The 26,110-nt window shown below is 31.2% G+C and overlaps 1 protein-coding gene across 2 annotated transcripts in view; it reads left to right on the top strand.

Annotated features, from left to right (window-relative positions):
* Positions 1–26,110, top strand: part of COL11A1 (collagen type XI alpha 1 chain) — a 256,417-nt gene that overhangs the window by 214,497 nt on the left and 15,810 nt on the right. For both annotated transcript variants that reach the window (XM_031967174.1, XM_031967173.1), the window contains exons 54-58: positions 371–424; positions 12,944–12,997; positions 13,138–13,245; positions 13,330–13,383; positions 24,631–24,684. In XM_031967174.1, coding sequence (XP_031823034.1) covers positions 371–424; positions 12,944–12,997; positions 13,138–13,245; positions 13,330–13,383; positions 24,631–24,684 — 324 coding nt within the window. The remainder of the gene's footprint in view (positions 1–370; positions 425–12,943; positions 12,998–13,137; positions 13,246–13,329; positions 13,384–24,630; positions 24,685–26,110) is intronic.

The following is a 26,110-nucleotide window of genomic DNA, read 5'->3' as shown; positions in this document are numbered from 1 at the left end:
ATGTGGAAATGGGATATAGAGTATAAAACACTTGAAAATGTAGGGGGTAGGGAGCAGATTACAAGTCTTTAACTGTCAAACAGGATTTTTATATTTGATCTTGTAAGTGACAGGGAGAAAGTGGAGTTTATTGAGTAAGGGTGACATGATTAAATCTGTACTTTGGGAAGATCATTTTGACAGCTGTGAGGAGAATGGACTGGAATGGGGAGAGATTTGAGGGAATGAGGGGTTAGAAATCTGTGAAAGGGAAAAAGTGATGCTTTGGAGTGCAAGTATAGTTGGATTCAATAAAAATAACTAACTATATAGATACTGGGGTATTAAATTAGCATTTTGTTCTTTAATATGTATACTTCACTTTTTTCAGGGTCCTCCTGGTCCTTCTGGTGAAGCTGGGCCCCCTGGACCTCCTGGAAAAAGAGTAAGTTTTTAATTGTTCATTTGAAACTTTTTTAAACGTTTTCTACTGTAGCCGCACTTTTGGGATTGTGTGAAGAATAATTTGAAGAAAAACTAAAAAGGAAAACAAATGATTTTTTTCTTTTTTTAGTTTAATTTAGACCTAATTATTATCTACTTGTGAAGACTAATAATATGTAAATGATATAAAAGTGTCAGGATTATTTTCTGGGACTGATACATGATTTGGCATTAGGAGTGAAGTAGGAGAAAGATTGGATTCCTCTTGTCTAAAACTCGGTTCCCTCTGGACAATTACAGGAAGTCTATTAGGGGAACAATTCAACAAATACATATGGATCAGAATCTAAATACTTCTATTTAATCTTTGAAGCATTATGATCATCACCTTTACTGTTAATAGTTATGTATGGATCACTGGAACATTAGCATAAACTCAACCCCAACCCTGGAAATATGTTAAGCAAAAAAGACCTAATAATTAAGATAGGAAGATTTTTGTCATTAAATTATAGTTTGTTGTTGTTGTTATTGTTGCTCTTCAAATTGAATAGAATATATGACTTTTATGACAAAAAGGCCAGTTTTAATTAATTAGGGTTCCTCCCTTCCTCCCCTTCCTTCCTACCTTCCTACCTTCCTACCTTCCTTCCTACCTTCCTACCTTCCTACCTTCCTACCTTCCTGAGTATACAGGGCAGTTGTATCAAATGTTGTAATATATATAAAATTCTTCATAAACATTAAATTCCTATGTAAATTTTTACCATTGTTATTTTTATTCTCCATTCACAAATGGTTTTCTGTGTATCTTGCCTAGTTTCTTAATGTTGCCAAGAACAAAAAGTTTTTAACAACAGTCCTTTTTTTCTTTAGATTTATTTCCATTCAGTGGTTTGGGGTCATAACTGGTGGTACTATTGCTTTCCAAAAGTAGCCATTCTATTTTAGGAGGAAATCCTGCTGAATTTCCTCAATTTGGAAAGAAGAAAGGGTCAAAATATTGAATCATTTCTCAACAATTTACTCCACTGTTTCCCCCAACTTTTTTCTACATTAGATATGAATCTCATAACTAATAAATAGCTTCAATAGCTCTCATTTTCTTCCCACTCAACAAATGTTAACATTGCCCTTCTGAGATCAGCCTTCTATTAAATGGCTTGCTGTTTTGTTTTATTTTGTAAAATAAATCCAATGATTTTTAAATGTATTCAAATGAAGTCTTTGCTTAGATCTTTATTTGAAAGGAACTTGGTAATACCAAAATTCTTTTATTCTCAAAGGTACTTATATTATTCCTGTGCAATATTCTAAATATATACTTGAGAAGAAAACCCATTATCTTTAAAAACATGATATCTTTTGCCCCAGTGGTTAGTCAATTGATTGTTGTTGTTATTTAATTATTCATTCTGTATATTTGCTATCCCTTATGGAATTTTTTTTGGTAAAGCTAATGGAGTGGTTTGCCATTTTCTTCTTTAGTAGGTCAAGGCAAACATAGATTAAGTAACTTGCTCAGGGTCAAATAGATAATGTGTATTTAATTTGAACTCTGGTCTTTCTAACAGGAGGCTAGCATTGAGCAATCTAATTGCCTAATTAATTTTTTCACCTCCCTCATTTAAAAAAAAAAAGTAAGCCCTTCTCCTTGCTGTGTTTTGAGAATACAGAAGCTAGTGATAAGTAATACTTTGTAGTGTTTGAGTGGGAAGTCATTCTTTATATTTCTACATTCATTCACAGAACCCTAATTCATTGGCTATTACTTGCAATGGGGGTGATATAGACATGAAATAGGATATAATTTCTCTACATTTAAATATTTTTATAGTCTATGTAGGAAAAATTTGCACACACACACACATGCACACACTTGGCAAAATGCAAAATAACTTTTAAAAGTACATAAGAGCCACAAACAGGTTTATAAGCAAAATTCAAAATGAGGGAGTAGGGAATCATTAATAATCTGAAGTAAGACAGGAATTATGTAGCTTTTTGAATTTTCAAGGCCCTACTGAAATACCACTCCTTTGAAACACTTGCGACCATTCCATTCTATTCATTTCACAAGGCTCTCTCTTCTCTTATGAATTTCTTTTTTATTATGACACCAATATTTGGCACTTGTGTGCTTCTTTTAGTATTATTTGTCTTTTTCTGTTTGTGTCTTGTCTTCTCAACTAGATTATAAATGTTTTAAGGTGAAAGGTTGTTTTCTATGTAATCATCATGGTGTCATTATGGTCACTTATTCTTTGCATGGTAAGTGCTCAATACAAATTAATTATCTGATCGATTGGCAAAGTGAGAGGCTAAAAATAATACTCTTTATCAGCCTATCTCTGAAGCCAGATGCTTTGATTAAGTTATATGATTGATTGTGGTTGATTTGTTATAGTATTGTTTGGAGAATTAATATTCTCATTGGATGTCATATGTCAGTGGCACAAATGTTGATTCTGTAGTTTCCAAAGCTAAAAATATATTTGTTACTTCATGTCAGTGAATTATTGGAACAAGAAAGACAAAATTCAGAAGTGAACTTCAGCTTTCTGTAGATGACAAAATATGCTTGTTAAGTTTAACTGTTCAGGATACATAGGACCTTGTAGACTCACATTCATCACAATTATATGTTTTTAACCCCCAAACTCTCAAATAAGTGATGAAGTGCATTGTAAAACCCAATATTGGAGAGGAATTTCAGTGTCCAAAATCAACTGTGTCAACTCAAGTGCTACCCAAAACATGAACAGAATGAGAACTGTGCAAAGGCAGACACATCAATCCTCTTTGGCATGTACATCGCCTTCTTAAATTATGAAGTACCATGCACTGTAAGTGTAGCATAAGCCATATACATAATTTATTTTCAATAAATGAAGCAAGCTATAAAATAAAATTATACCTTGAGTTGCAGAAACATGATTTGTTTAAAAAAATTACTTTTGAAGTCTGGAAAAATTATTTGTAAAAAAATTGAATGTTTGATGGTGTTCAAATACAATTCACACTGATGTTTTAAGTTCAGCTTTGTATAAGACAAAGTAAAGGAATCGCTTGGCAGCTAAATGTCAAGTATCTTTTAGATTTCCATAGACAAATAAAGATTTTTTCAGACCCCCACACCAATTTTTCTGTCTTAAATGTTCAATCAGCCATTATTATTGTTGTGCAGTTATAGGCCAGTTATGTTTGACTCTTTGTGACCTCATTTGGGGTTTTATTGTCAGACATTAATATAGTTTGCTATTTCTTTCTCCAGAATATTTTACAGATAAGGAAACTGAGGCAAACAGGATTAAAATGACTTGCCTGAGGTCACACAGCTAGTAAGTGTTTGATGTCATATTTAAATTCAATAGTATGAGTCTTTCTGACTCCAGGCCCAGCATTTTATCCATTAGGCTATCTACTTGCCCATATTCAGCTCTTACCTTAAATTAATTATATAACCACATATTTATAGCTTCAATAGCTTTAATAGTATATTATTCTTTGAGTACCTTTATACACACAGTGTTACACTAGGCACCTTAGGATAGAAAGGACAGAACACCAGCCTTTAAGATGTTTGCAACTTCAGAAAGGTCAATACAGGTAGATATTGAGACTACGACTGCCCAAGCCAGTGGGAGTAGAAAATGGGCGAATTTTTTTTTCTTGAGATTTAGATGCTTTGAAAAATGTTTTTTTTTTTTTTTCTGCCTTTCACCTCCATGGTGTGATTAAAAGTTAAAAGACATTTAGAAACATTTTTCTTCCCTTCAGACCTTAAATAAGTATCATACAGAGGGGGAAGGAATGAGCAAAAAAGAACTAAAATCAAGAAACTGTAGCTAGCATTGATACCTGCCATAAATCATGACTAAAATGATCTGAACTATAATTAACATGAATTATGCCCTTCTACCTTCCATTCAGACAAAAAGCATAGCAAAAGATATAATCACTCCTTTTTTAGAAATCTGAAGATTTGTAGTGAGACAGTCAGATGTAGTGATAAAGTAGGTCGGTAGCTCAGCTCATAGAGAACTAAATCTGAAGTCAGGAGCTCTATGTTCAAATCCAGCCCCAGAAACTTAATAGTGATACTAAGCAAGTCACTTAACCTGTTTGATTCAGTTATCTTATCTGTAAAATGGGATAGCACACTAGTTCCTAGGCTTGATATTAAATGAAATATTGCTTGTAAAGTGTTTTGAAAACCTTAAAGAGCTATATAAATGAGTGATAAGAAATTATCCTTTGAATCTAGGAAGCATAAATATTTCTAACATCTTATGATATCCAGTTACTAGTGTTATGTTCTTATAGAGCTCCTCAACTTCCTTTTTGTTATCAAATATCACACATTAATCAGTCAGTCAATCAATTACTCAACAAGCAAAAACTTATGTCTAACAAATGAGCCAGACATCTTTTGACATTGCTAACTATTGTCCCTTTTCAGAGACACATCACTGAAAAGAGAATTAATTTCTGTTTTCTTCCTTCCAGTTGAGAACCATGTATAATGTTCTTATGATAACTGTAAAAGTTTAAAAAGACAATAAGAAATGATATTGATGAATCCAATTGATACATGCAGAAGTATGTACACAGGTATATGTAAATAGATATGTACATGTAGTTACAATATATATGCATATATTATGCATATACTAAATCTATACACATGCATACAAAATTCATATCAATATAATGTGTGATCCAGGTGAAAAAATGTCATATATTCATTTAATACCTAAAACCCTCACTGATACTAAATTTGATAATAATGACAACAAAATAGATAATTTATTTTATCAACTAGTACAGTTATTTTAAATGTAAAGTAATAGTAGTGTGATTGCAAGTTTTGTACCAGGATTGTTTCCATCTGAATTCCATTCCTCCTTCCTATTTCTCTGTCTTTGTCTCTCTGTCTGTCTGCCTGTCTGTCTCTCCCTCTCTATATACATGATGAAAAGAATAAAATTGTTAACAGCAGCAATGACAATAACAGTGAAAATAATATGGCATGGGATAAAAGATTAACCTCAAAATCAGGAAAATCAATGTTTAAATTCTACTTCTGATACATGCTAATTGTAATGAGAAGTCATTTACCCTCTTGGTGCTCCAGGCAAGTCAGTAAATCTATAATCTTCAAAACAGACACTGATGGGCAGAGATAGAGATAATTCTTTACTTGGAATTCCTCATACAGAGAAATTACAAGCCTGAAGCCATTGTTATTTTTAAATTATTTTTATTATTGTTATTAATGTTATTATTATTTCGATGTGGAGATAAATAACATTAAAATTTGTGAAACATGTTATGCAAATTTTCTAATGCCTAATATGCATTGGAAACAAGTTTTAGGGAAATTTATTACCACAGCATTCTTCCTATTTTAAAAATAAAAATTTTAGCCATGTAACATTTTCTTATTATATTGCAAAACTAATGCTGTTTCAAAGCCACTTTTTATGCATTTTGTCCTTTAGAAAATATTCATTTTGACACAATATAGATTAAATGTGAAAAATCCTATAACATATCACAAATTTTTGCTTTTCCTAACTCCTTCATTCTCTTATACAGAGTAGAAAGTAATTTTGAGACAAGCTTTTAAAATAGTTTTAGGATCAATTAGAGAACTATAGGAGGATAAATAGGAAAAAGCTTTTAGTATTTATATATGATATTTTCATAATTATATGATTATCCCAGTATTTGTCATTTGCAGATTTTAAATTTAGCAATTTAAACTCAAATAGATAATTTAGTAGATAGATATAAGACAGGAAGTCAGAGACTTGATTTCAAATTTTGGCTATGTGATCCTGTACAATCTACAACCTCTCACCCTTAGTTTCCTTAGCTATGAAATGAAGATAATAATAGGATTTACCTTCCAAATTTGTTGTGAGTATTTAATGAGACAATATATTTAAAACCACTTACAAATTTAAATGCTAGCTATTGATGCTGTAGTGGTGGGAGCAGTAATAGTGATAGGAAGAGGAGGAGGAAGAGAAGATGGAGAAGAAAAAGAAGTACCAGAAGGAAAAGAAGGAAAAGGAAGAAAAGAGGAGAAGGAGAAGAAGAAGAGCAGTAGTAAGAGTGATCATTAAAAATAGGTTTCCCCTGATCACTCTAATGTCTTCCAATCAGATGGAAATCAGGAGAACTCATGTTATGTGAGGATATGATATAAATAGACTACTAACAATTGTCTCTTAATAGAGATATTAAGTATTTGGGTCTTTTTAATTGTTCATATAGACTGATTTTTTTTTGTTGCTCTGGTGAAGAGAACTCCTTATTAGTTTAATTTAGAAATGTTTATCCTCTGTGGCAAAACATTAGCTTAAATCTTTCATTAATTGCTCAGTAATCCATTTCAATCACTTAAAAACAAAATTAGTAAGGATTTTAGAGCTATGAATTATGAAGCTATCTCATTATTATCAGGCATCTGAGAACTGTTATGATTTTTCATTATGAATATTTATAATCAAAACTGATTGAGTATGTTCATGTTACAGAATAGCTACAGATATATCAGCCTTTAGGTGGTCTTTAGCCAGCAATTATTTGTATTGTTTACTCTTAAAGTATGACAATATTATTAAAAACAAGTTGAACACTACTTAATAAAATGTGTTAAATTGTTCCCTGTAATAGGCAGGGGTAAACTGGAATGTTTAATTAGCTTTGTCTATTTTAAGCAAAAATCTATTTGCTCTACTAGTTTAAAACATATTTATAATGGCATTAAAATCAGCAATAAAATTGTAACCAGGTCTGTTTTTAATATTCCTGATTAATATTTTTGTTCTTTTTAAAGTGTCAACTTAACTAGTTTAATATATTCAAAGCAGTATAGTAACTCAAGGCATCAAGGTAGCTAAAAAGAAAAATTAAATGCAAACATAATCTCATTCCTCATTACTTTTGCTGCTGTCTGTCTGTGACTTAGATCTCTGCATTCGAACTCATAAAGAACAATGTTTCTGATAGCTTCAAAATCATGGAGAGAAATTCAGATGACATCTGGTTAAACCTCTTCATTCTACAGATGAGGGAAATCTGGCTTAGAGAGAATGATTTTGCCCTGATTCACACTGGGAGAATCAAGATTTTGAACTCACATGCTCTGAATAAGATTTATTTAAAATGGATTAAAAGAAGTAGTCAACAAAAACATTGGGATCTTCCTGATCTCAATGCTGTGGAGACCTAAGTTCCAAGAAAATCTTGGATTTTCTCTGACACACCTCTACTTTGTTACTCTGAGCAAATTGTTTGAACTTTCAGTATTCTACACTTTAAGATTATAAGTTGCAGAAAAGATGTTGACTTGCATTGGGAGAGGGAGTTTCTTTTTTTTCTTTTTTTTTTAATTGAAGCTTTTTATTTTTAAAACACATGCAAGTATAATTTTTCACCATTAACCCTTGCAAAACCTGTGTTCCAATCCCCCCCTTTCCTCCCACCTCCTCCCCTAGATGGCAAGTAATGCAATATATGTTAAACATGGTAAATATATATATATATATATATATATATATATATATATAAATCCAATACAGGCATACATATTTCTACAATTATCTTGATGCACAAGAAAAATTAGATTAAAAATGAGAAATAAAATAAAATTCAAGCAAACAACAACAAAAGAAGTGAAAATGCTATGTTATGATCCATACTCAGTTTTGACAGACCTCTTTCTGGGTATAGATGGTTCTCATCATGAGATCATTGGAACTGGCCTGAATCGTAAGAGTTCCTTTCTCCAAGAATTTCCAATAATATACTAAGGAAATAATGAATTTAGTCAAGATCCTACTTTCTTTAAAGGATCCAGTGCTGAATTGAGTAGCTCCCGAAAATGCAGTCACAGCTATTGCCAATATATGTCACTGTTATGTTATACTAGTGCTTTGCTATCACAAAAAATGAATGATGGGAATTCAAAAAGTATTTTAAAGTTTGCAAAACTCTTCACACAAATGCATTTACAATATAGTTACTGATGATTCAATTTTTCCATTAGATATCCATAATCAGTTTATCCTATTTATAAATCTTGTTTGTATATATTTATATATAATATTTCTTTTTTTCCATTCTAAATATCTCTATTATTTTCAATCAATTATGAATCATTAACCCAAGATTTTTTACTGCTAATTGCCCTTGTTTGGACATAATTCAGCCTAACTCATGCTCTTCCTACCTTTTGATCAGAAATGAACATGGCATTCTTTCTGTAGTCTGACTATAGCAGAATATAGCTAAACTATCATTTTCTTATTCCTGGGAACTAGATGTCTTTTAATGTAGCCTTATATTTCATTACATTTTTTGATCTGACACATTATATTGATATTTCATAATGAGCTTTCAATTTGTTGAAAGTGAGGGGTGTTTTTTAAAATCACATATATCCAAACCTGTTTTTTTACTTGTGATGTTGATTTGGTTTAACTCAAGTATAAGATTTTCCAATTATTATTATTTTATTACATCATATTTGATTTCATTTACAATTCTAGCCTATTAAAATATTGCTTGAATGCTGATTCTGTCATACATTGTTAATTATCCCTCTAAGATTTGTATCATCTGTGATTTTTGATAAGGCTGCCTTCAGTACTCCTATCCAAGTCACTATTGTTTTTAAAAGAAGTTATGATCAGACAAAAATTCCTTGGTTACCCTACCAGAGGTGAAGCTGACTCTTCATAATCTAGTTAGATTGTTATCTAGTGAATCCTTTCTGTAGGAAAGACATTTGAGACTGTCAGAGTCTGTCACTAGCAACTTCTATGATCCTGAGTAAATAGCTTTGTCTCTCCTTGCCTCAATTTCTTCACTTTTAAAATAAGAGGTGATTAGATGAATACTAATGATAATTACTGATATTTATATAATGCTTTGAAGTCTGGAAAGCATTGTACGTACTCTTCATACATGATTGATACTCATAATAATTTGTGAATTTCTTAGTACAGATATAATTATTCACATTTTCAAATTTGGAAAATTATATTTAGATATGTTTAAATAACTTGAACCTATTCATTACTAACTCTAAGTGCAGAATATTATTTACTATGCACTGCTGCATCTGAAGTTCCTTCCCCCGTAAAGGCAACTAAAACATAGACTTCTCAAGTCATTTCTTTAAAAAAAGAATACCCACGTCCAGAAAAAAAATTATTCTTAAATATGTTCCATTTGACATTTGAAAAAGAATAACTTACATTTTAAATATGTTCCATTTTGTATAAATGAATAGTAATTATGTTTTTATATTAAGTGAGTAATTATATTTTTCTAATACAATATTGATTGTCATGATGTAATTTCAGTGGCATAAACAATAAGGCCATGTGATTTCTGAATAAAACTGACAATAAAATTGTCATTGGCAGTATATATACATCCTTACATGGGTTTGCAATATTTAGAAGAAGTGTATACTTTCTGAAGGCACTAAAAATTGTATAACTTGTGTCAATAAGTCATGGAATTTGAATATTTGAATTATTATCCCAGATGTCTGAAGCCTAGAGTCAACTTTGTGTTGTCCTATTAAGAGGAGGAAAAAACCCTCAGATGCTAAATAAAATATTTTTATGCATTTTATGTTTCAAGTTACTCATAATTTGAAAAATGCAAATATTAAAAGTTCTAAATCAAGCAAGACACATTGCCAAAGGAAAGACATGATAAGTAGTTGAAGCAGTGGTTATAGTTATTAATTGATTTCGGAGATGGATGCATCTTTAAATTCCTGTGAATACAATGTTAGATTTTAAAATATCGAGGTGTGAGTCATTTGCTTCACTTAGTGGTAAGAGATAGTTTCATCTGTAAAGTGAGACATTGAGAAAATTCTCACTCCAATTGCTATGAAATCATTTTAATTGAAAATATACTAAAATATTATTTTTACATTTCTAGCATTTTGGTTGGCTGAAATAAATTTTTATTATTTCTATTGATACCATAATCATCAACAATAATAATCAACTGTTACTAATAGGCATACAGAACTTTCAATACATATTTGTACATTGATATTATGGAAAGAGCCTTGCGTGTGTAATGAGAGACTTGGGTTTGAGTCCTGTTTCTGCTTCTACTGCTTATGTGGAATCACTTTTTTCAAATTCATTAAGCCTCTATGTCCCCAGGATTCTATTTATGTTTTAAGATGTTACCTTCCATATAAAAATTTATTATCTCTTATTCTCATTTGTAACTCACAAAACCATGTGAGGCAGATATTGCAACTAATATTATATTATATTAAGTGAATATTTATATTTTTCTAATAGAATATTGATTGTCATGATGTAATTTCAGTGGCATAAACAATAAGGTCATGTGATTTTTGAATAAAGGTGACAATGAATTTTACACATTTTTTGCATTTTACAAAAGAGGAAACAAACTCAGAAGAGATGAAACAACTTGCCTATGTTTATACATCTTTTAAGTTTCCAAAATGATATTTTTTTGACTTAAGGAAATGATTTGTTCATTTTTTTTCATAGAGGAAAAAACCGTGATTTCCAACTTGAGTGATTGTTAAAATGCCTCTTTTATAATATGTTGAACTTATAGCCTAAAAAAAAAATTTCTGGGTAATATTTTGAGTATGTAGGTTTGATGTTATGTATCAGGGTTCAGCAAAATACTGCTAGAAGGCCACATTGAGCTTACCACCATTTTCTATGGCCTCCAAATTAATAATGAAGCCATCCTTAGGTCATGGGCTATACATATAGAACATGGGTCAGATTTGGCCTATGGGCCATAATTTGCTAACACTTGTGTATATTATAGTTCACTATTTTTTATATCATCCTTTCTGTGTACTCAATATTAGCAAGTGACACATCTTCAGGGTTTGCCAATGTTACTCTATAGTTAGGGCAATGTAAATATATGATATTTACTGAATTCCATGTGATAGCTGGCATTTCAATAGGATATTGTTATGTTTATAACATTTAAAAATTAGGCATTTTTATCATCATTTAATTAAATGAAGAAAAATTAAGATTCAGAGAGTTGAAACAATTTGTGAGGCTATCACAGATCATGTACTGGAAAGGAACACAAAGTGCTCAAAGAATACAAGTAAGGTAGTGCAAGAATGAAACGATGGAGAACTCAGAACTCTAGATCTCTGCCTTTAAAATCTGATTGTTGTTGCCAGGCACATTTACAGGGACTATGTATTAAGGAAATCTTAGGAAATTCAATCAGTAGGTGGCCCAAACTGTGGCACTTCTGCCCTCAACTCCCTTATCATTGTAGTCTTGCATTCCTGGATTAGATGAAGTTTGCTAAACTAATTATGATTGGAGGCTCTTAGATTTGTCACCTAAATGAAACTAAATCAATTATTGAGTTTATAGAAATTTCTCAGTCTATAAGTTATCATCATTGATTAAACATGGAGCTATTTCAAGTAGTGCCTAGCAATAAGTTAATCCTCATGCTTGTTTATTGTCTGTCACACATCAAACAAATGGATTTATAGCCTAGATTATCTTTTTTCAAGCTATCACCATGCCGTGATTTCTAATTTTAAAAATACATAATGTTTTTACACAAAAAACAAAAGTTTGTACTGACTCACCTAAGAATATAATCATATTTAATAAGCTTTTTAAAGCATAGCTAATAGTTTTTAATTATATATGTATTAGTATGTATGTTAGTATATGTATAGCTATTTCAGCATATTTAGTATGTATACATATATATATAGTATATACTACACGTATATATTGTTCATATATATGCACATACACATACATACAAATATATTTTTTTGTTTGTTTTCTTTTTTGTTTTTTGATTATTTATTGAAAGATTTCCTGGGACTTTAGAATGTTTAGGGACTTATTTTGTGATAAAATCATTTTCAAATGTGGCAAACTTAGTAATGTAATGAAGGAAAGAGGGATAAGATGTTGAATTTGTATATAGTAAGACAATCTAATCTATACTAATATAATAAAACAATATAATCTAATCTATAATTTAGAATTTATAGCATTTACTGTCATAAGGTAAATGGCAGAAATAATCTGATCAAGTGTGTGACTTACTTCAAGAAATATTCATTGTCCTTTGAAATATACCTGAATGACCTTGATCATGAATCTATAACTATTTCTATATGAATTTTGTTTCTTCTTTAATTTCTATGAACATTTCATTCCCAATGAAGTTCTACTTTGTTCTTATTTATATTCAATTTAGTTTATATTTAATTTATTTTAATACCCTAACAACCAATTTATCAATACTCTAAAATGCTTTTCTCCCCTCCTGGATTTAAAAATGAAATATTACTCATGGTTATACTACATTAGAGTCCATTTAAAGCTATTTAAATGGCTAAGATTGTGATTGCATTTTGTATGGATACAGAACGCATATCAAATGCAAATGCTAACAAAGCTTTTATAATATGTTCTTCTAGGGCCCTCCTGGAGCTGCTGGGTCAGAAGGAAGACAAGGCGAAAAAGGTGCTAAGGTAAAAAAAAAAAATAGCCACAAAAACCGAAAGATATATATTTGAGTAGTCTGTGAACCACCTGAAGCTTACTTAAATTACAGAAATTATTTTTTTGTGATTCAATGCAAAATATATTTATAGGTTGTCTTTTCTGTCAGGGAGAAGCAGGATCAGAAGGTGCCCCTGGCAAAACTGGTCCTGTTGGCCCTCAAGGACCAGCAGGAAAACCTGGCCCAGAAGGTCTTCGTGGCATTCCTGGTCCTGTCGTAAGTACTCTGAAAAACAGATGACACTTTAACCACACCTTTCACAACATTTTTCCTATTTAAAGTTTTATCTCTTTCTTATAGGGAGAACAAGGGTTACCTGGAGCTGCAGGCCAAGATGGTCCACCTGGTCCTTTAGTGAGTATTATCTTCTCTACTCAACTTTTAAAAACAGTAATTCTTCTAAGGATGCCTGTAATTTAATTTAATTGCAAATTAGTTCTAGGCATTATGTTCTGAGATATCCATATTAATTGTGATAGATATCTGATTAAAAAAAACAAGTGCCCTTACCATCATCCGGCTAAATGTATGAGTAAGCAAAATAACTTCATGTTTCAGCCATACTCCCCCCACAAAAAGTATGTTTCAATATGTACTCTGAGTCAATCACTTCTCATCAAAAGGCCTTTTTTTTTAAAGCTGTATATCCCTTTTTAGCACCATGATTGATATATAATAAGCATTAAATAATTGCTTTTAGATTCATTCATTTAATCGATGCAGCCACTAACTATTCTTTGCCATAGTGAACAGTCTTTATGAGTTGTTTCATGATAATAAAAGCTTTCATTGATTGGTGATCAACTTTCTGGTGGATGCTCTCTTAATTTATCTGTCTTGTTCCTCATATAAGAGATGCATAGTTTGCCACTGGTCTTTACTAAAGTTAATGCTCTGTGGGTAGGGGTAAAAAGAACTCCAAGTGATCTCCATGTAATGATGTGGCAGCAATGATATTTCAGTGGCACTGCAGATCTGATAAAAGGGAAAATTATGCTAAATGATGGAATAAAGCCTTTGGAAAATAGAACACTTAATTAGAAGAACATTCGGTTCTTACATTCCTTGGATGAAAAGAGTATCTGTCTGGAGTAGTGACACAATTGGACTGGCTAGAGGCCACAATTCCTCTAAAATTCGGTAATTATGCCAAGTTTCCTGGCACTTCTTTAAAAAAAAAAAATTATACTGGCCCATGTTTATGGTCATTCTATACTCAAATAGTTTTCCCCATGAGTCATGCAGATCAATAGAATGATAAAACATGAAACTCCATTATTGAATAAAAGAAAATTTTCATAACACTGAATATTACTATTATTTGGTCATTTTGTCTATACTCCGGCTTCTTTCTTTATTCCCCAAATCCCCATTAAATACTTAGGGCATCTTCTTTGATCAGCCATGCTATTTGTAAATGGATAGTTATTTTATAATGGGGAGCAAGGCTTTAATTTGTGTCAAATTAGCGAAAAGGGAAGAAACTATTCTCTAAACAGATCCTTGAGCTTCAGAAATGCAGTTGGTGGTCATGTAATTATATTACAATATAGTGATCAGAGACTATATATTCCAACACTCATTTTATAGATTATGAAGATGCCTCAGAGAAATAAAATACTCAGTATCATACAAGTAGTAAAATAATAGAACTTGTGATTTCATCCAAGTACTTCTGGATCCAAATTCAGCACTCTTCTCACCTTTGCATCTTACTATGCTCATACATTTTGAATTTAATCTCCCTTTCATAGGGTTTTCTCTCTTCATATTTGTAAATTTAAGTTTTGGAACAAAAGAATTAATAGCCATCTGTGGTATGACTAAGATTACACCAATTTAATTAAATAACAGGTTCTAATGCCCTAAAAAAAATCATGGAGAGATATTCCAGCCTTAGAGAATGATGTGATCAGGGTTAAAGAAGAAGAAAAGTATAAGGCATATTGATTAAATGGTGAGGAGTATAGATAGGGATTTTGAAGGAGAGTAGTATAAGATAAGACTAGAAAAACAGAGTTAAACAAGATTGGAGAGGACTTAGAGCAGTTAATTTGGCAGTATTGCAAAGGAATAGCATGGACTGAGACACTCATTAGGTACTATTGATATGTATCAGGCATAATAAAATGACAGTCTGTACTAAGTTTCTTTCAGTTTGAATAGAGAATATTTGATGCAAGTGATAAACATATATAGCTAGTAAGAATTCACTTCCATAGGTCTTGAAATCACAAGGATTAATCAAATTGTCAAAGAAGAGTATATAGAAACAAAGAAGAGGATCAAGGGTATTCCCTTCAGGAAAACATTAACATTTCTAAACAGTTAGGGAAAAAAAAAAGGAATCAGTGAATGAACAAATGAAGGAGAAAAAAGAGGGAATGTGAAAATCCATAGAAGAAATCCATACTAGCCAAGTGAAAAGACAGAGGAAATACTGCTAGATTCATGGAGCAAATAATTATTTGTTACTTGAAAATTTTACTACAATTTTATTGAATAAATCCATGTTACAAAAATAAGAAAGAGAAAGCAATGATTATAAGGCAAATTTTTCTAAGAAATTTTGGAATAAAAAATTAATATAGTAGCAAGAACAAATGAATAAATTTTGCTCCTTTTTTTAATGACAGAAGAACCTGATTGTGTTTATTGGTAGAAAGAAAAAAATGTTAAAGAAGAAAGAGACCTAGATAGAAACAAGGGGAGAAATGTAGACATAAGAAAAGAGAATAATTGGTGGTTCAAATTCTCAGAAAAGTAATAAAGATTTAAGTAATTCATTTTGTGTAGGGGAAGGGGGCTTTCTCTTCCTGTGAGACAAAAGAGAATATTGAAAAGATAAATATCTAAAGCATTTTTAAGGTAATTTTTAAGGCCTTGAAGAGGGATATTGAAAGACTCCATGTATGATTATACTAAAGCTAGTTACATGAATTCATCTTCTGAATGTGAGACAAGATTTGGTTGGGATTAGTATTTCGAAAAGAATAGAGCTGTTTTGGAATAATCATTATAGAAAATCTGATAGCAATTGACAAAGAGATAGATAAAAGAAACAGTAACTGTCCAAACAAGATTTAAGAGCATAAATTGGAAGGATACCTGTGGTTTATTTTTTTTTCAGAAATATTCAACAATTTTGGATAGGAACAATGAAAATCAAATTGTGAGCGTTAACTAAATGTGAAAACAGGCAGAATTTCAAGGTAAAGAATTGATAAGGTGTTAATTAAAGCAGGTTTTGAAATAGTTCATACTATGATCCAGATTGAATGGAGAGAGAAACAAAAGTAGTAAAGGACTGATGGACTGAACGAATAAGTGGATAGGAGATTGATGTATCAGAAGTCACAATGAAATTATTAAATAGGTTCACTAGAAGTAAGGTGGGTGAGGGAGAGGAGTTTATAGTCTGGAAGAAGTTCAAAATATTGAAGATAGAATAGATCTCAGTAAGAGTCAGTCCAGACTGTAATTTCAATGTTGGCTGACTGAAATTGAATGAGAATAACAATTATTAAGAGTTGACCAGGCTGAAGAACTATGAAACCAAAGTATTAAGCTCATTTCATCAAAAATTAATTTGGCTCATTGTCTAAGATACACTACAATTGAATAGGTTTACAGTATGGATGTTCAAGTCTAAATTAGTAATCATTTACTGTCCATGAATAATCATCTTATATGTTGTCTCTATATTCAGACTCACCAGAACGTAAGAATCATGATTCTTGTTATTTTAAAAATAATGTTAGAAAGGAAGCTATTTATTGAAATTATATGAACATAGAAGGTTAATTTCTGAATTAGTTTTGAAGGGATGGTGACAAGTACTAATTTTTCTAGGTCACATGTATCAATTAAAAATATGTTTAAACACTCATGCAGTGAATTAATGACCATATTTTTTCATTGTAAATTTAAAAGATAGCAAATTTTGAGTAGATTTGATCAGTAAAAGGGCTAATGTGCTAAAGCTGCCAGTCTTGTATTCCCTCATATTTTCAAGGGAAATCCTGTTAAGTTTTGGTAATCTGTTGATTTCACTTGAGATGGCTATGGCAGAAAAAAAAAATAAATCTGCTTAATGTCTATTGAAGTTTGCCAGAGGTTTTTTCCTAATATACAGGATTTTCCAATAAATGTTCTGACCTTGTTCAAGCTGAAGTGAAGAAATCAGACTAGAGACTTCCTTCAGCTACTACTAAAAATAAAACCATCAGGCATATCCTCTAGACTTCTTCTGACAGAATTACTTCTTGTTTCTGACTCCTGGCTAAATGTATGTAAATAGTGAAGTCAACAGCACAATTAAAAACTGGTGTGGGCCAAGTGAAATAAGAAGGATAAGTTTAACTACATAGGCTAAATAAAGATCTCTATTGATGCAAAGTCATTTGGGTGACATTTATAAAGTGATTAAGTGTTAGACTTGCTATAGTTGCCATTAGTTTCAATCTAGTTGCTTTGACTGCTTTATGAATCTTACTGAAAGGCTTCTTAAAGAAATCAAGGGAGTGTCCAGTAGAGCTATATGCAGAATGACTTTACTAATGCTACACATTTTTGTGTGTGATCAAAATAGTTCTATTCTAATAGTCAAATTTTACCACATTGAAGGAAAATGTTTTTCTACATGGTATAACTTTTGACTATAAAGTAGCAAATTATAGTCAACTTTGATTCTTCCAGTCCCTCCAGATTCAATAAGTTGCAAATGTTGTTGATTCTGTTTACCACAAATTTTGCATCCATCTCTCTCTGTTCCTAGCTTATGCCAACATTACCCAAATTCAGTCCCTTATTATTTTTCACATAAACTTGTGAAGGAAAATGTTTTTCCACATGGTATAACTTTTGACTATAAAGTAGCAAATTAGAGTCAACTTTGATTCTTTCTTCCAATCCCTCCAGATTCAATAAGTTGCAATTGTCGTTGATTCTGTTTACCACAAATTTTGCACCCATCTCTATCTGTTCCCTAGCTTATGTTAATATTAACCAAATTCAGTCCTTTATTATTTTTCACATAGACTTGCAATATCCTCATCATAGGACTCTCAGCTTTTGATTCTTCTTTCAACAATCCATTGTCTAAAAAAGATGCCTTCCTAAAGTGAAGGTACCACTCTATCTTACTTACTCAAGAAGTTTCAGTGGTGCCCTATTGTCTCTGAAAGCAAATACAAATAGTTTAATTTCAGTTTTTCTTTTCAGATCTCTTGTACATAATTCCTTTCCATATTCTACATAGTCCAACCAATTGTTCTACTACTTCTCCCTCAAATTGCATTCCATCAATTCCCTCCATTGAATCTTTGGCAATGAATCATTGCAAGTTTAATATTCTAATTTTGGAAACACATCCATTTTTAAATTATGCCACTTTGAAGCTTTTAGGTGGAAAATATTATTTTATTTTCCCTCATTAAATGTTAATTGTAATAGCTTCCACAATCAATTCAACTTTAAGTAAAAGTAAATAACTGAAACAATTCTTTGGTGTCCCTTACCCTTCATGTGATTAGCCTAGCTGCTCATAATTAAAGAATTATAAAAAATTCATTTTTTATAAAACAAAGAATTGTATTCTTCTTTAACCTAATAGCTTGCAATATTCATTTCCAAGCAAACTCATTTTCACCTCTTTATCTCTGTCTCTGTCTCTTTCTTTCTCCCACTTCCTCCTTCCTTCCCTCCTGTTTTCCCTCTCTTCCTAACTCCCTCCCTCCCTCCTTCTTTTCCTCCCTCCATTCCTCCTTCACTCCATCCTTCTCATCCTTCTTTTCTCTCTAACCCCTTTGTCTCTGTCTCTCTGTGCCTTTGTCTCTGTTTATCAGTCTTTGTATCTGTCTGTCTGTCTATCTATCTGTATTTGAAAACATTAATCAGATACCTAAAGCCATTTTTAAAATAGGAAAGCCATGTATATAGGTTCAGATAGACATGATGTTTCAATCTGGATTTTTATCCTAATTATTATCATTTTTGCTGGGCTGTACTAACTTATAAGTGGTAATAGCACATTAGTAAGCACATTGCTTACTAGTTGACCAAATAGATATATCAATGCATTTGCTTTACATTAAGTTAAAATGCATTCCAATCTTTAGATAAGGTTCAGAGGCCATTGCTGTTTTTGGCTTCAATGAAAATAATATCAAAGCAAATAGTCTGTAACACAAAGTACTGCAGGTGAAAATGTTGGACTTTGTAATGCTGAAGCTTAACCATATACCATCCCTGGTTTCCTTTTCATTTATATTCATGAATTATGTATTTGCCAGAGGTTTTGCATCTTATTGCATTTTGAAGTGGAAATAGAAAACACATCCCCTGTAGATAACATTTTTAAAATAGAGATTTGAAGTTTTTGAGCTTGTATCAGCTTTAGAGAATCACCCATTATTGTAACTAGTGTCCTAATTTCAGACCTGTTCATTCCCGGGAGGAGATTGGCAATAATGAGATGCAGGGTCAGCTCAAGAGACCATCTTAAATCATGAATCTTATATGAGATAACTCTTTTAAGGAAACTAACAAATTTCTTTTAATCTTTTTAAAGTAGATACTTGTAGATGGAATTAGTGAAGGATACAAACACCTGGGTAGAATCAAATAACTTTCTCAAATTATTTCAAAGATCAAATTTATTAGACCAAATGTGGACACCTATTCTCTATATTTCTTATACAATTTTAATGGTAAAACCATAAAGCATTTAGAATTTGTATAATAAGCAAATTAATACAAAGGTGTGTATCTTGTAAGGTCAGTATGTCCTCTCACAAGACCAGAATAAAAAATATTACTTCTCAGGAGGCTCTTTATCATATATAGTTGCTTGTATTTGAGACATTGAAGCATAATAGAAATAAAGCTGATTCTAGAGATAGGAATATCCTTATTCTAGTCACTCCTGTAATATTCTTTCACCTTGGACAGACTCCATAACCTCTCACTGTTCTCAGAAATTCTATAAGATTATAAATTACAAAGAAGATGGCAATCCTTATTGGTAAAAAGAGTTTTCCCATGTGGGAGTTACTATATTAATGAAATCATAAGTCCAAATACTATCTCCATCTCTAGAGTCAATTTTAGGAATGGAGAACATAAAATGCAAAAGGGAAAAGAACTAATTTGCTTGAACCAGCTTCATATGTTTTATTCTGTTTGAGGGGAATATATTTTAAGTGCCAAAAGTTAATGATCCAAATATACATATCTGTACAGAAACTCTGTGTAATTTATTTCAAACAATGATTTTATAATTGGTTTGACTTTATCTAACATTAATAGGAGTATAGAGTTACTTTTATATGAATAGAACACATCTGAGATATTCCTTCTTCCTGCAGAAGATCTAACTATATGTCTCTTAAGTAATTATGCCTTTTAAAAAATTATATGTAGTTGTGCTCTGAAAAAGAGCATAGTTTGGTTTGGAGGACTTATTTCTTTCTTAAATTTGATATAACATTATATTCTATCTGATTAAATTATTCAATATAAGATATTGGTTATTATTTTTTCTTAACTGATGGAGCTTCATCAAACCTCTGGATTCACAGAAAGGTGGTAAGGATTAGATTCCTGATCTATATAATAATTTACTTAGCAGGAATCAGATATATTATTTTTATATTTTAATACAAATGATATTCTTTTTTTTTCTAATATGTATATTTATATAGCTAGAATTAATGAGCAAGCATCATAGTGCTTTAACAAATTAGATAGCATTTCATCTTTAGAGTCCAGTATTAAAATCATGCCTCAGGATGTATTTAAAAATGAATTTTGACAGTTTTCTTACAGTCTCGTTTGTACCTTTCTCAGGCACAAGAATATGGCATGATTCCTGATCTTTACATTAGAAACTCTGGGCTAGAATAAGAAAAACTTAGGACTAGGAATTAATCAAACATCTGCACCCCTATTCAGAAACTATTGTGAGGCTTAATTCATTTCTTGGATGAAAAAGGCTTTATGTGTAAATTAATATCTTATGTCCATTATTATTATTAGAATGGTAAAAGGCAGCTGGAAAATAGCTTTCCTTGATCAATTGATATTCATTCTGGTTCCCAAGAACTGTTATATTTCCATAAGACTGTTAAGATTTGAAAAAAACTTATTCAGGAATCAAAGTTCACCATGTAATTTGGTGGAGCCTGTTGCCCCATAGTTTGTGAACTAAAATGTGTAGAAATTTATATAGGGTATTACAATTCAAAGAGTCTTATATATTTTATTTATAATCAAGAGCATTTGGTTATGGAGAGAAGGCGTGCACAGTTAGACAAATGTTTAAGCCTTATTACTTATTCCAATACTTCTAAGGCCTATGATTTCATTGGTTTGAATAATTCTTCCAGTTGAACTCTCTGCCTTAGTTGACAATCTTTATGAGTATGTAGTAGATGACGTGAACTCTAAACTACTTCATTCTGTCCCCATTATTAGGAATAACTGAAGTACTAAAACAAGCTCATCCTATTCTTATTATTAACCATAATACACACAAAAGTCAATCTCTTCAGACTGTCCTGTTAGCATATTTAAGATAGTCTCAACCATCTCATTATACATCACCATTCGACAACTCGTGTAGATACAAAGAGCAAGCCAGTTTGTCCTTGACTAAGGCTCCCCTGTAACTCTTCCCTAGCTTCTCCCAAATTCCTCCCTTACTCCCCCCAGCCTTCAGCTTTCAAAAGATTTTCCTCCCAAAAGCATGTTGCAAAAATCATTTTCGAATTTTGTCTGTGACCTTTTCACATGAATAAAAGAAATCTTCTGGCTACAAAAATATCATTGTGATTTCATCACATGCACATTGTGAATAGCTTTCCCACTCTATATCAGTAGGAACAGTTCATCTTATTGTACATATCATCCAAAGGCAAGCATTTTGTTCTTATACAACAGTCATATACTCTCCATCTCCAGACTTATCTACAAAATTTTTCTGGCTCTTTAGGGCTTATCAGGTGGCAGTTGGCCAGCAATCTTCAAGATCTTGAGGTTATTCTTCAGTAAAGGATTAATAATTTGGAAATGATCAAAAATCTACTTATAATGATGTTGTAGTGTTAACATCATAAAAATAGGAATTGTCCCTGGGATTTCATTCATATAAGGAAATCATGGATGAGGAAACTCATTACCAATAGAACTATTCTGCAACATTTTGTGTCAAAAAGTTGCCTAGAATACTGAAAGGTTAATTGATTAGTATATTCTAGACAGGATTGAACCCAGGACTTCTTGATTGGAAGCAAACTCTCTATCTCTTATATCATCGTAGTTCTTTTCAAAGAATAAACTATTCAAGATCATTCGTTATTTGTTAAGTCTTTAACTTCATTAAAGATAAGTCTTTTATGAATACAAGGCCGTTATGTTATCATTTATATCATCTTTAAAATAAAAATTATTCTTATTATAGGCAGATTTTACCCTGTCTTCATGAATTAATATTTTAGACTGCAAATAAAAACAAACGAGTTCCAAAAAGCTACCAGAGAGATTAAAATTGAAGATCTATTGTACCTTAAGAGTATCTGAGAATATAAAATGTATTTGATTGACATCTAAATTGATTTTGCTCATTAAAATAAATTATTTATATGGAATACAATATATTTGGATTTTCTCCACCAAAATTAACATGCATAATCTGATATTGTATAGAATTGATGCCAATATATTAAAATGTAGTTTTAAAAATCCATTTTTAATATTACATTGCAATGTGTTTTAGATGTTTTATAGAAAAAGGATAAAATGAAATTATGAACACATGAAGTACAAGAAAATGTCATGTGGCAAAATGATAGTCAAATCATAAATATAGCTCATATCTTTACTTTTAAAAGTACTTTCTTTATAAACCTTGAGAATTGGCTTCATTAGGTAAATATTCTAATCTTACAATGAGGAAACTGGGGATTAGATTGCTGAAGTTGCTGTGCACTATCACAGAAATATTTAGTAGCAAAGCCAGAGTTCAAACCCAGTTCTTCATACCCTTGGCTCAGTGATTTTTCCCCCCATTCACTATATTATGCTATCTTTCATACACTCATGAAATTAATAATGTTTGTACTCTATATACATACTTCTTTTTTAGCTTACTTAAAAAAAAATCCTCTACTACTTTTGTTTTGGTTTTTGGATGAGGCAATTGGGGTTAAGTGACTTGCCCAGGGTCACACAGCTAGGAAGTGTCAAGTGTCTGCAGTAAGATTTGAACTCAGGTCCTCCTGATTTCAAGACTGGTGCTGTATACACTGCCCCAACCAGCTGTCCTTGTCCTCTACTACTTTTAAGAGATTATGAAGAGAATCAAATCTAGATGTTGAGACAGCCAAGAACATTAATCTAAAAATGCTCTAGAATTAATCCTAAGTGCTATAGGCTACCTATATTTGTCAGAGAAATTAATTATCTAGTTTCAAATCACTCCACATTATAATAGCATGATATGGACTTTTTTTTTCATAATGGCTTTGTATATGAAAGAAATACAGCATAGATATTAAGATATTTAGATATTCCAAAAAAAAAAAAAAGAAATTGGTATATAAGAACAAAAGAATTACACCAAGAGTCAGGGGACAAGAAGAAACATGAAACAGAAAATATAGTCATAAATCTAGATATCTAAAAACAAGAAAATAGTCCAATAAGAAGAGGAGAGATGAATGATACCAAAAGTCAAGGGACCTGAATTATTAGGTCTTAATCCTATCACCAATAACTTATTTGATTTTTTTTAAAACTGTAATTGTGATTTTTTCAAAATGACAATTCACATTTATATGATGCTTTAAAGTTTTATCAGATATTTTGCCCACAGCAACTCTGTAGTGAAGGTGGTACAAGTTAATTTAATATTAATGTCATTATGTATCAATTTCCTCATGTGTATAAGCAAAAAATGAGAATTGATTATGTTTAAGTATTTCTTCTAGCTTTTAAAATTCTGCCTGTCTCTTTGTGCTGAATAAGCTAAATGGAGAACAATCCTGGAAAGAAAAGGGTTGGAGCAATAAGCAGGAGAAAACATTTTATCTTACCCTTTGTTTCCAAAATAGGGAGGAAAATTTCAATACAAATGGTCTCATTTCTTGTCAATAAATCATACAGATCTAGTTCAGCATGAAAAGCACTTTGAAGATTATTTTTTTTGAGACATCCTCTTAACCTTTTAAAAGATAAATAATTGGAAAGGAGGGAAATGGAAAGAAAATCTACTGGCTAAAATACTATGATAGATTTTGGAAATCTTTATGTCTGAAAAGCTCCTTATAGCCATCTTAATATTTCTTTTTCTCTTAATTCTCTATTCATCTAAAAACTCTGTATTCCTTCTTCAGAATCAGAAATTATTATTATTAAAGAGTAAGATATACTGATTTTGCAATACACATAGGTATTTAGGTTTCCAAGATTCATATTCTACCATGTTTATATTGAACTATTCTTTTCTAAGATATGACAAACTCTATAGCAATTCACTATAACTGTATATCAAACTTACTAATGTTATGGTGTTTTATATTTTTGTCTCACTGTTTGACCTAGGGTCCCCCTGGCTTACCGGGACTGAAAGGTGACCCTGGTTCTAAAGGGGAGAAGGTAAGCTAAGCATATTTCCCAAAAAACACATGTATGTGTGTGTATGTATGTATATATATGTATATAGATATAGATATAGATATATGTTTGTATATGTGGTACATATGCATTTACTTATGTATTAATGCACATGTGTTCACACAAATATATGTAAATAATATATATATATATATATATATATATATATACATATATATATATATATCTGCCTATCTACCTATCTATTATATATTACTTATAATAGAAGTAGCTGACAGGTATAGAAAAAACTAAAAGACTATAAATATGGCCTTTATGAAAAATGAGTTCCCTATTTTAATGCAAAATTATATGTTGAAATTCCATCACTTTGTAAAGATCATTCCATTTTTTTCTACCACCCTAACTAATCTGATTGCCATGAAAATTCACCCTTCCAGCTATATTCAGGAAAAAATGAATTCTGTCTTACAGAATGCTCCATTTATTCTCCACCATCTCCATCAGGATCCCCTTTCAGGTCCCCATCAAATAAGGGGCATATGGAGAAGGCATATGGGCATACTAAAATAACTGTCTATAAAATAAACAGGTAGAATAATGAGATGACAATGTTGACAGTTTTAAACACAAAGAGAAAAAAGTCTAATGGATAAATATTAAGAGACTTGACAGGATCTTGTACAATATGCAAAATAATTGTGAAGAATAAAAAATTAGATAAGGTTTAAGATTTAGAAATTTTATTGAAAAAGCATCTGAGCTCTGAAGGAATGTAGTACTTTAATGAGAAATGTTCTAATTTAAACATTTTTTCTAGTTTGTGTCTAATGTAACATAATATAGTTATAATTGTTTAGTTAGTTATGGAAAGTCCTTGCTGAAACTGAACTCTTATGGTAGACTTCTTTGAAAAAGCTTATCTCAATTTTCTTTTATCTGTTAGGTAAATAAGGCCCTAAAAATAGAAGAGTTGATTACAGACAGGATGTCCTTGGAAATATTTAACGACTAGTTCTCCAGGAAAAAAAATGCGGGCACAATGCACTTTCAGATTTAATCTGCATATTAATATTTTCTTCATTCCTTTCTTGTACAATTAAAACAACAACAACAACAACAATAACAATTCAAGCCCTGATTTGTAGTGTTTGTTGATTTTCAAGTTGTAAATATTCACATTGAAAATTTAATAATCAACTACCTGGAGTTGATCAAAGCTGTCTCCAAAACACTTCTGGTTGTATTCCAATCTAACCCTTGTTTTCTTGTGCAGCTATGGTATCCAAAACTCTTATGTTAATTATTTCAAGGATTCACTTAGGATCATTTAAAAGGGCAGTGGAAGATTTAATTTTTGGAGTATAGGAATTAACCTACAAAGGTATCAAATTTAATTTAATATTACAAAAATAGTTTAACTAGAGTTAAATTTGTTTTTCTCTTT

The sequence above is a fragment of the Sarcophilus harrisii genome, chromosome 4 (genome assembly GCF_902635505.1).
Source record: "Sarcophilus harrisii chromosome 4, mSarHar1.11, whole genome shotgun sequence".
Taxonomy (NCBI): domain Eukaryota; kingdom Metazoa; phylum Chordata; class Mammalia; order Dasyuromorphia; family Dasyuridae; genus Sarcophilus; species Sarcophilus harrisii.
Note: the sequence above shows the minus strand (reverse complement) of the source record. Positions and strands in the feature narration are given on the sequence as shown.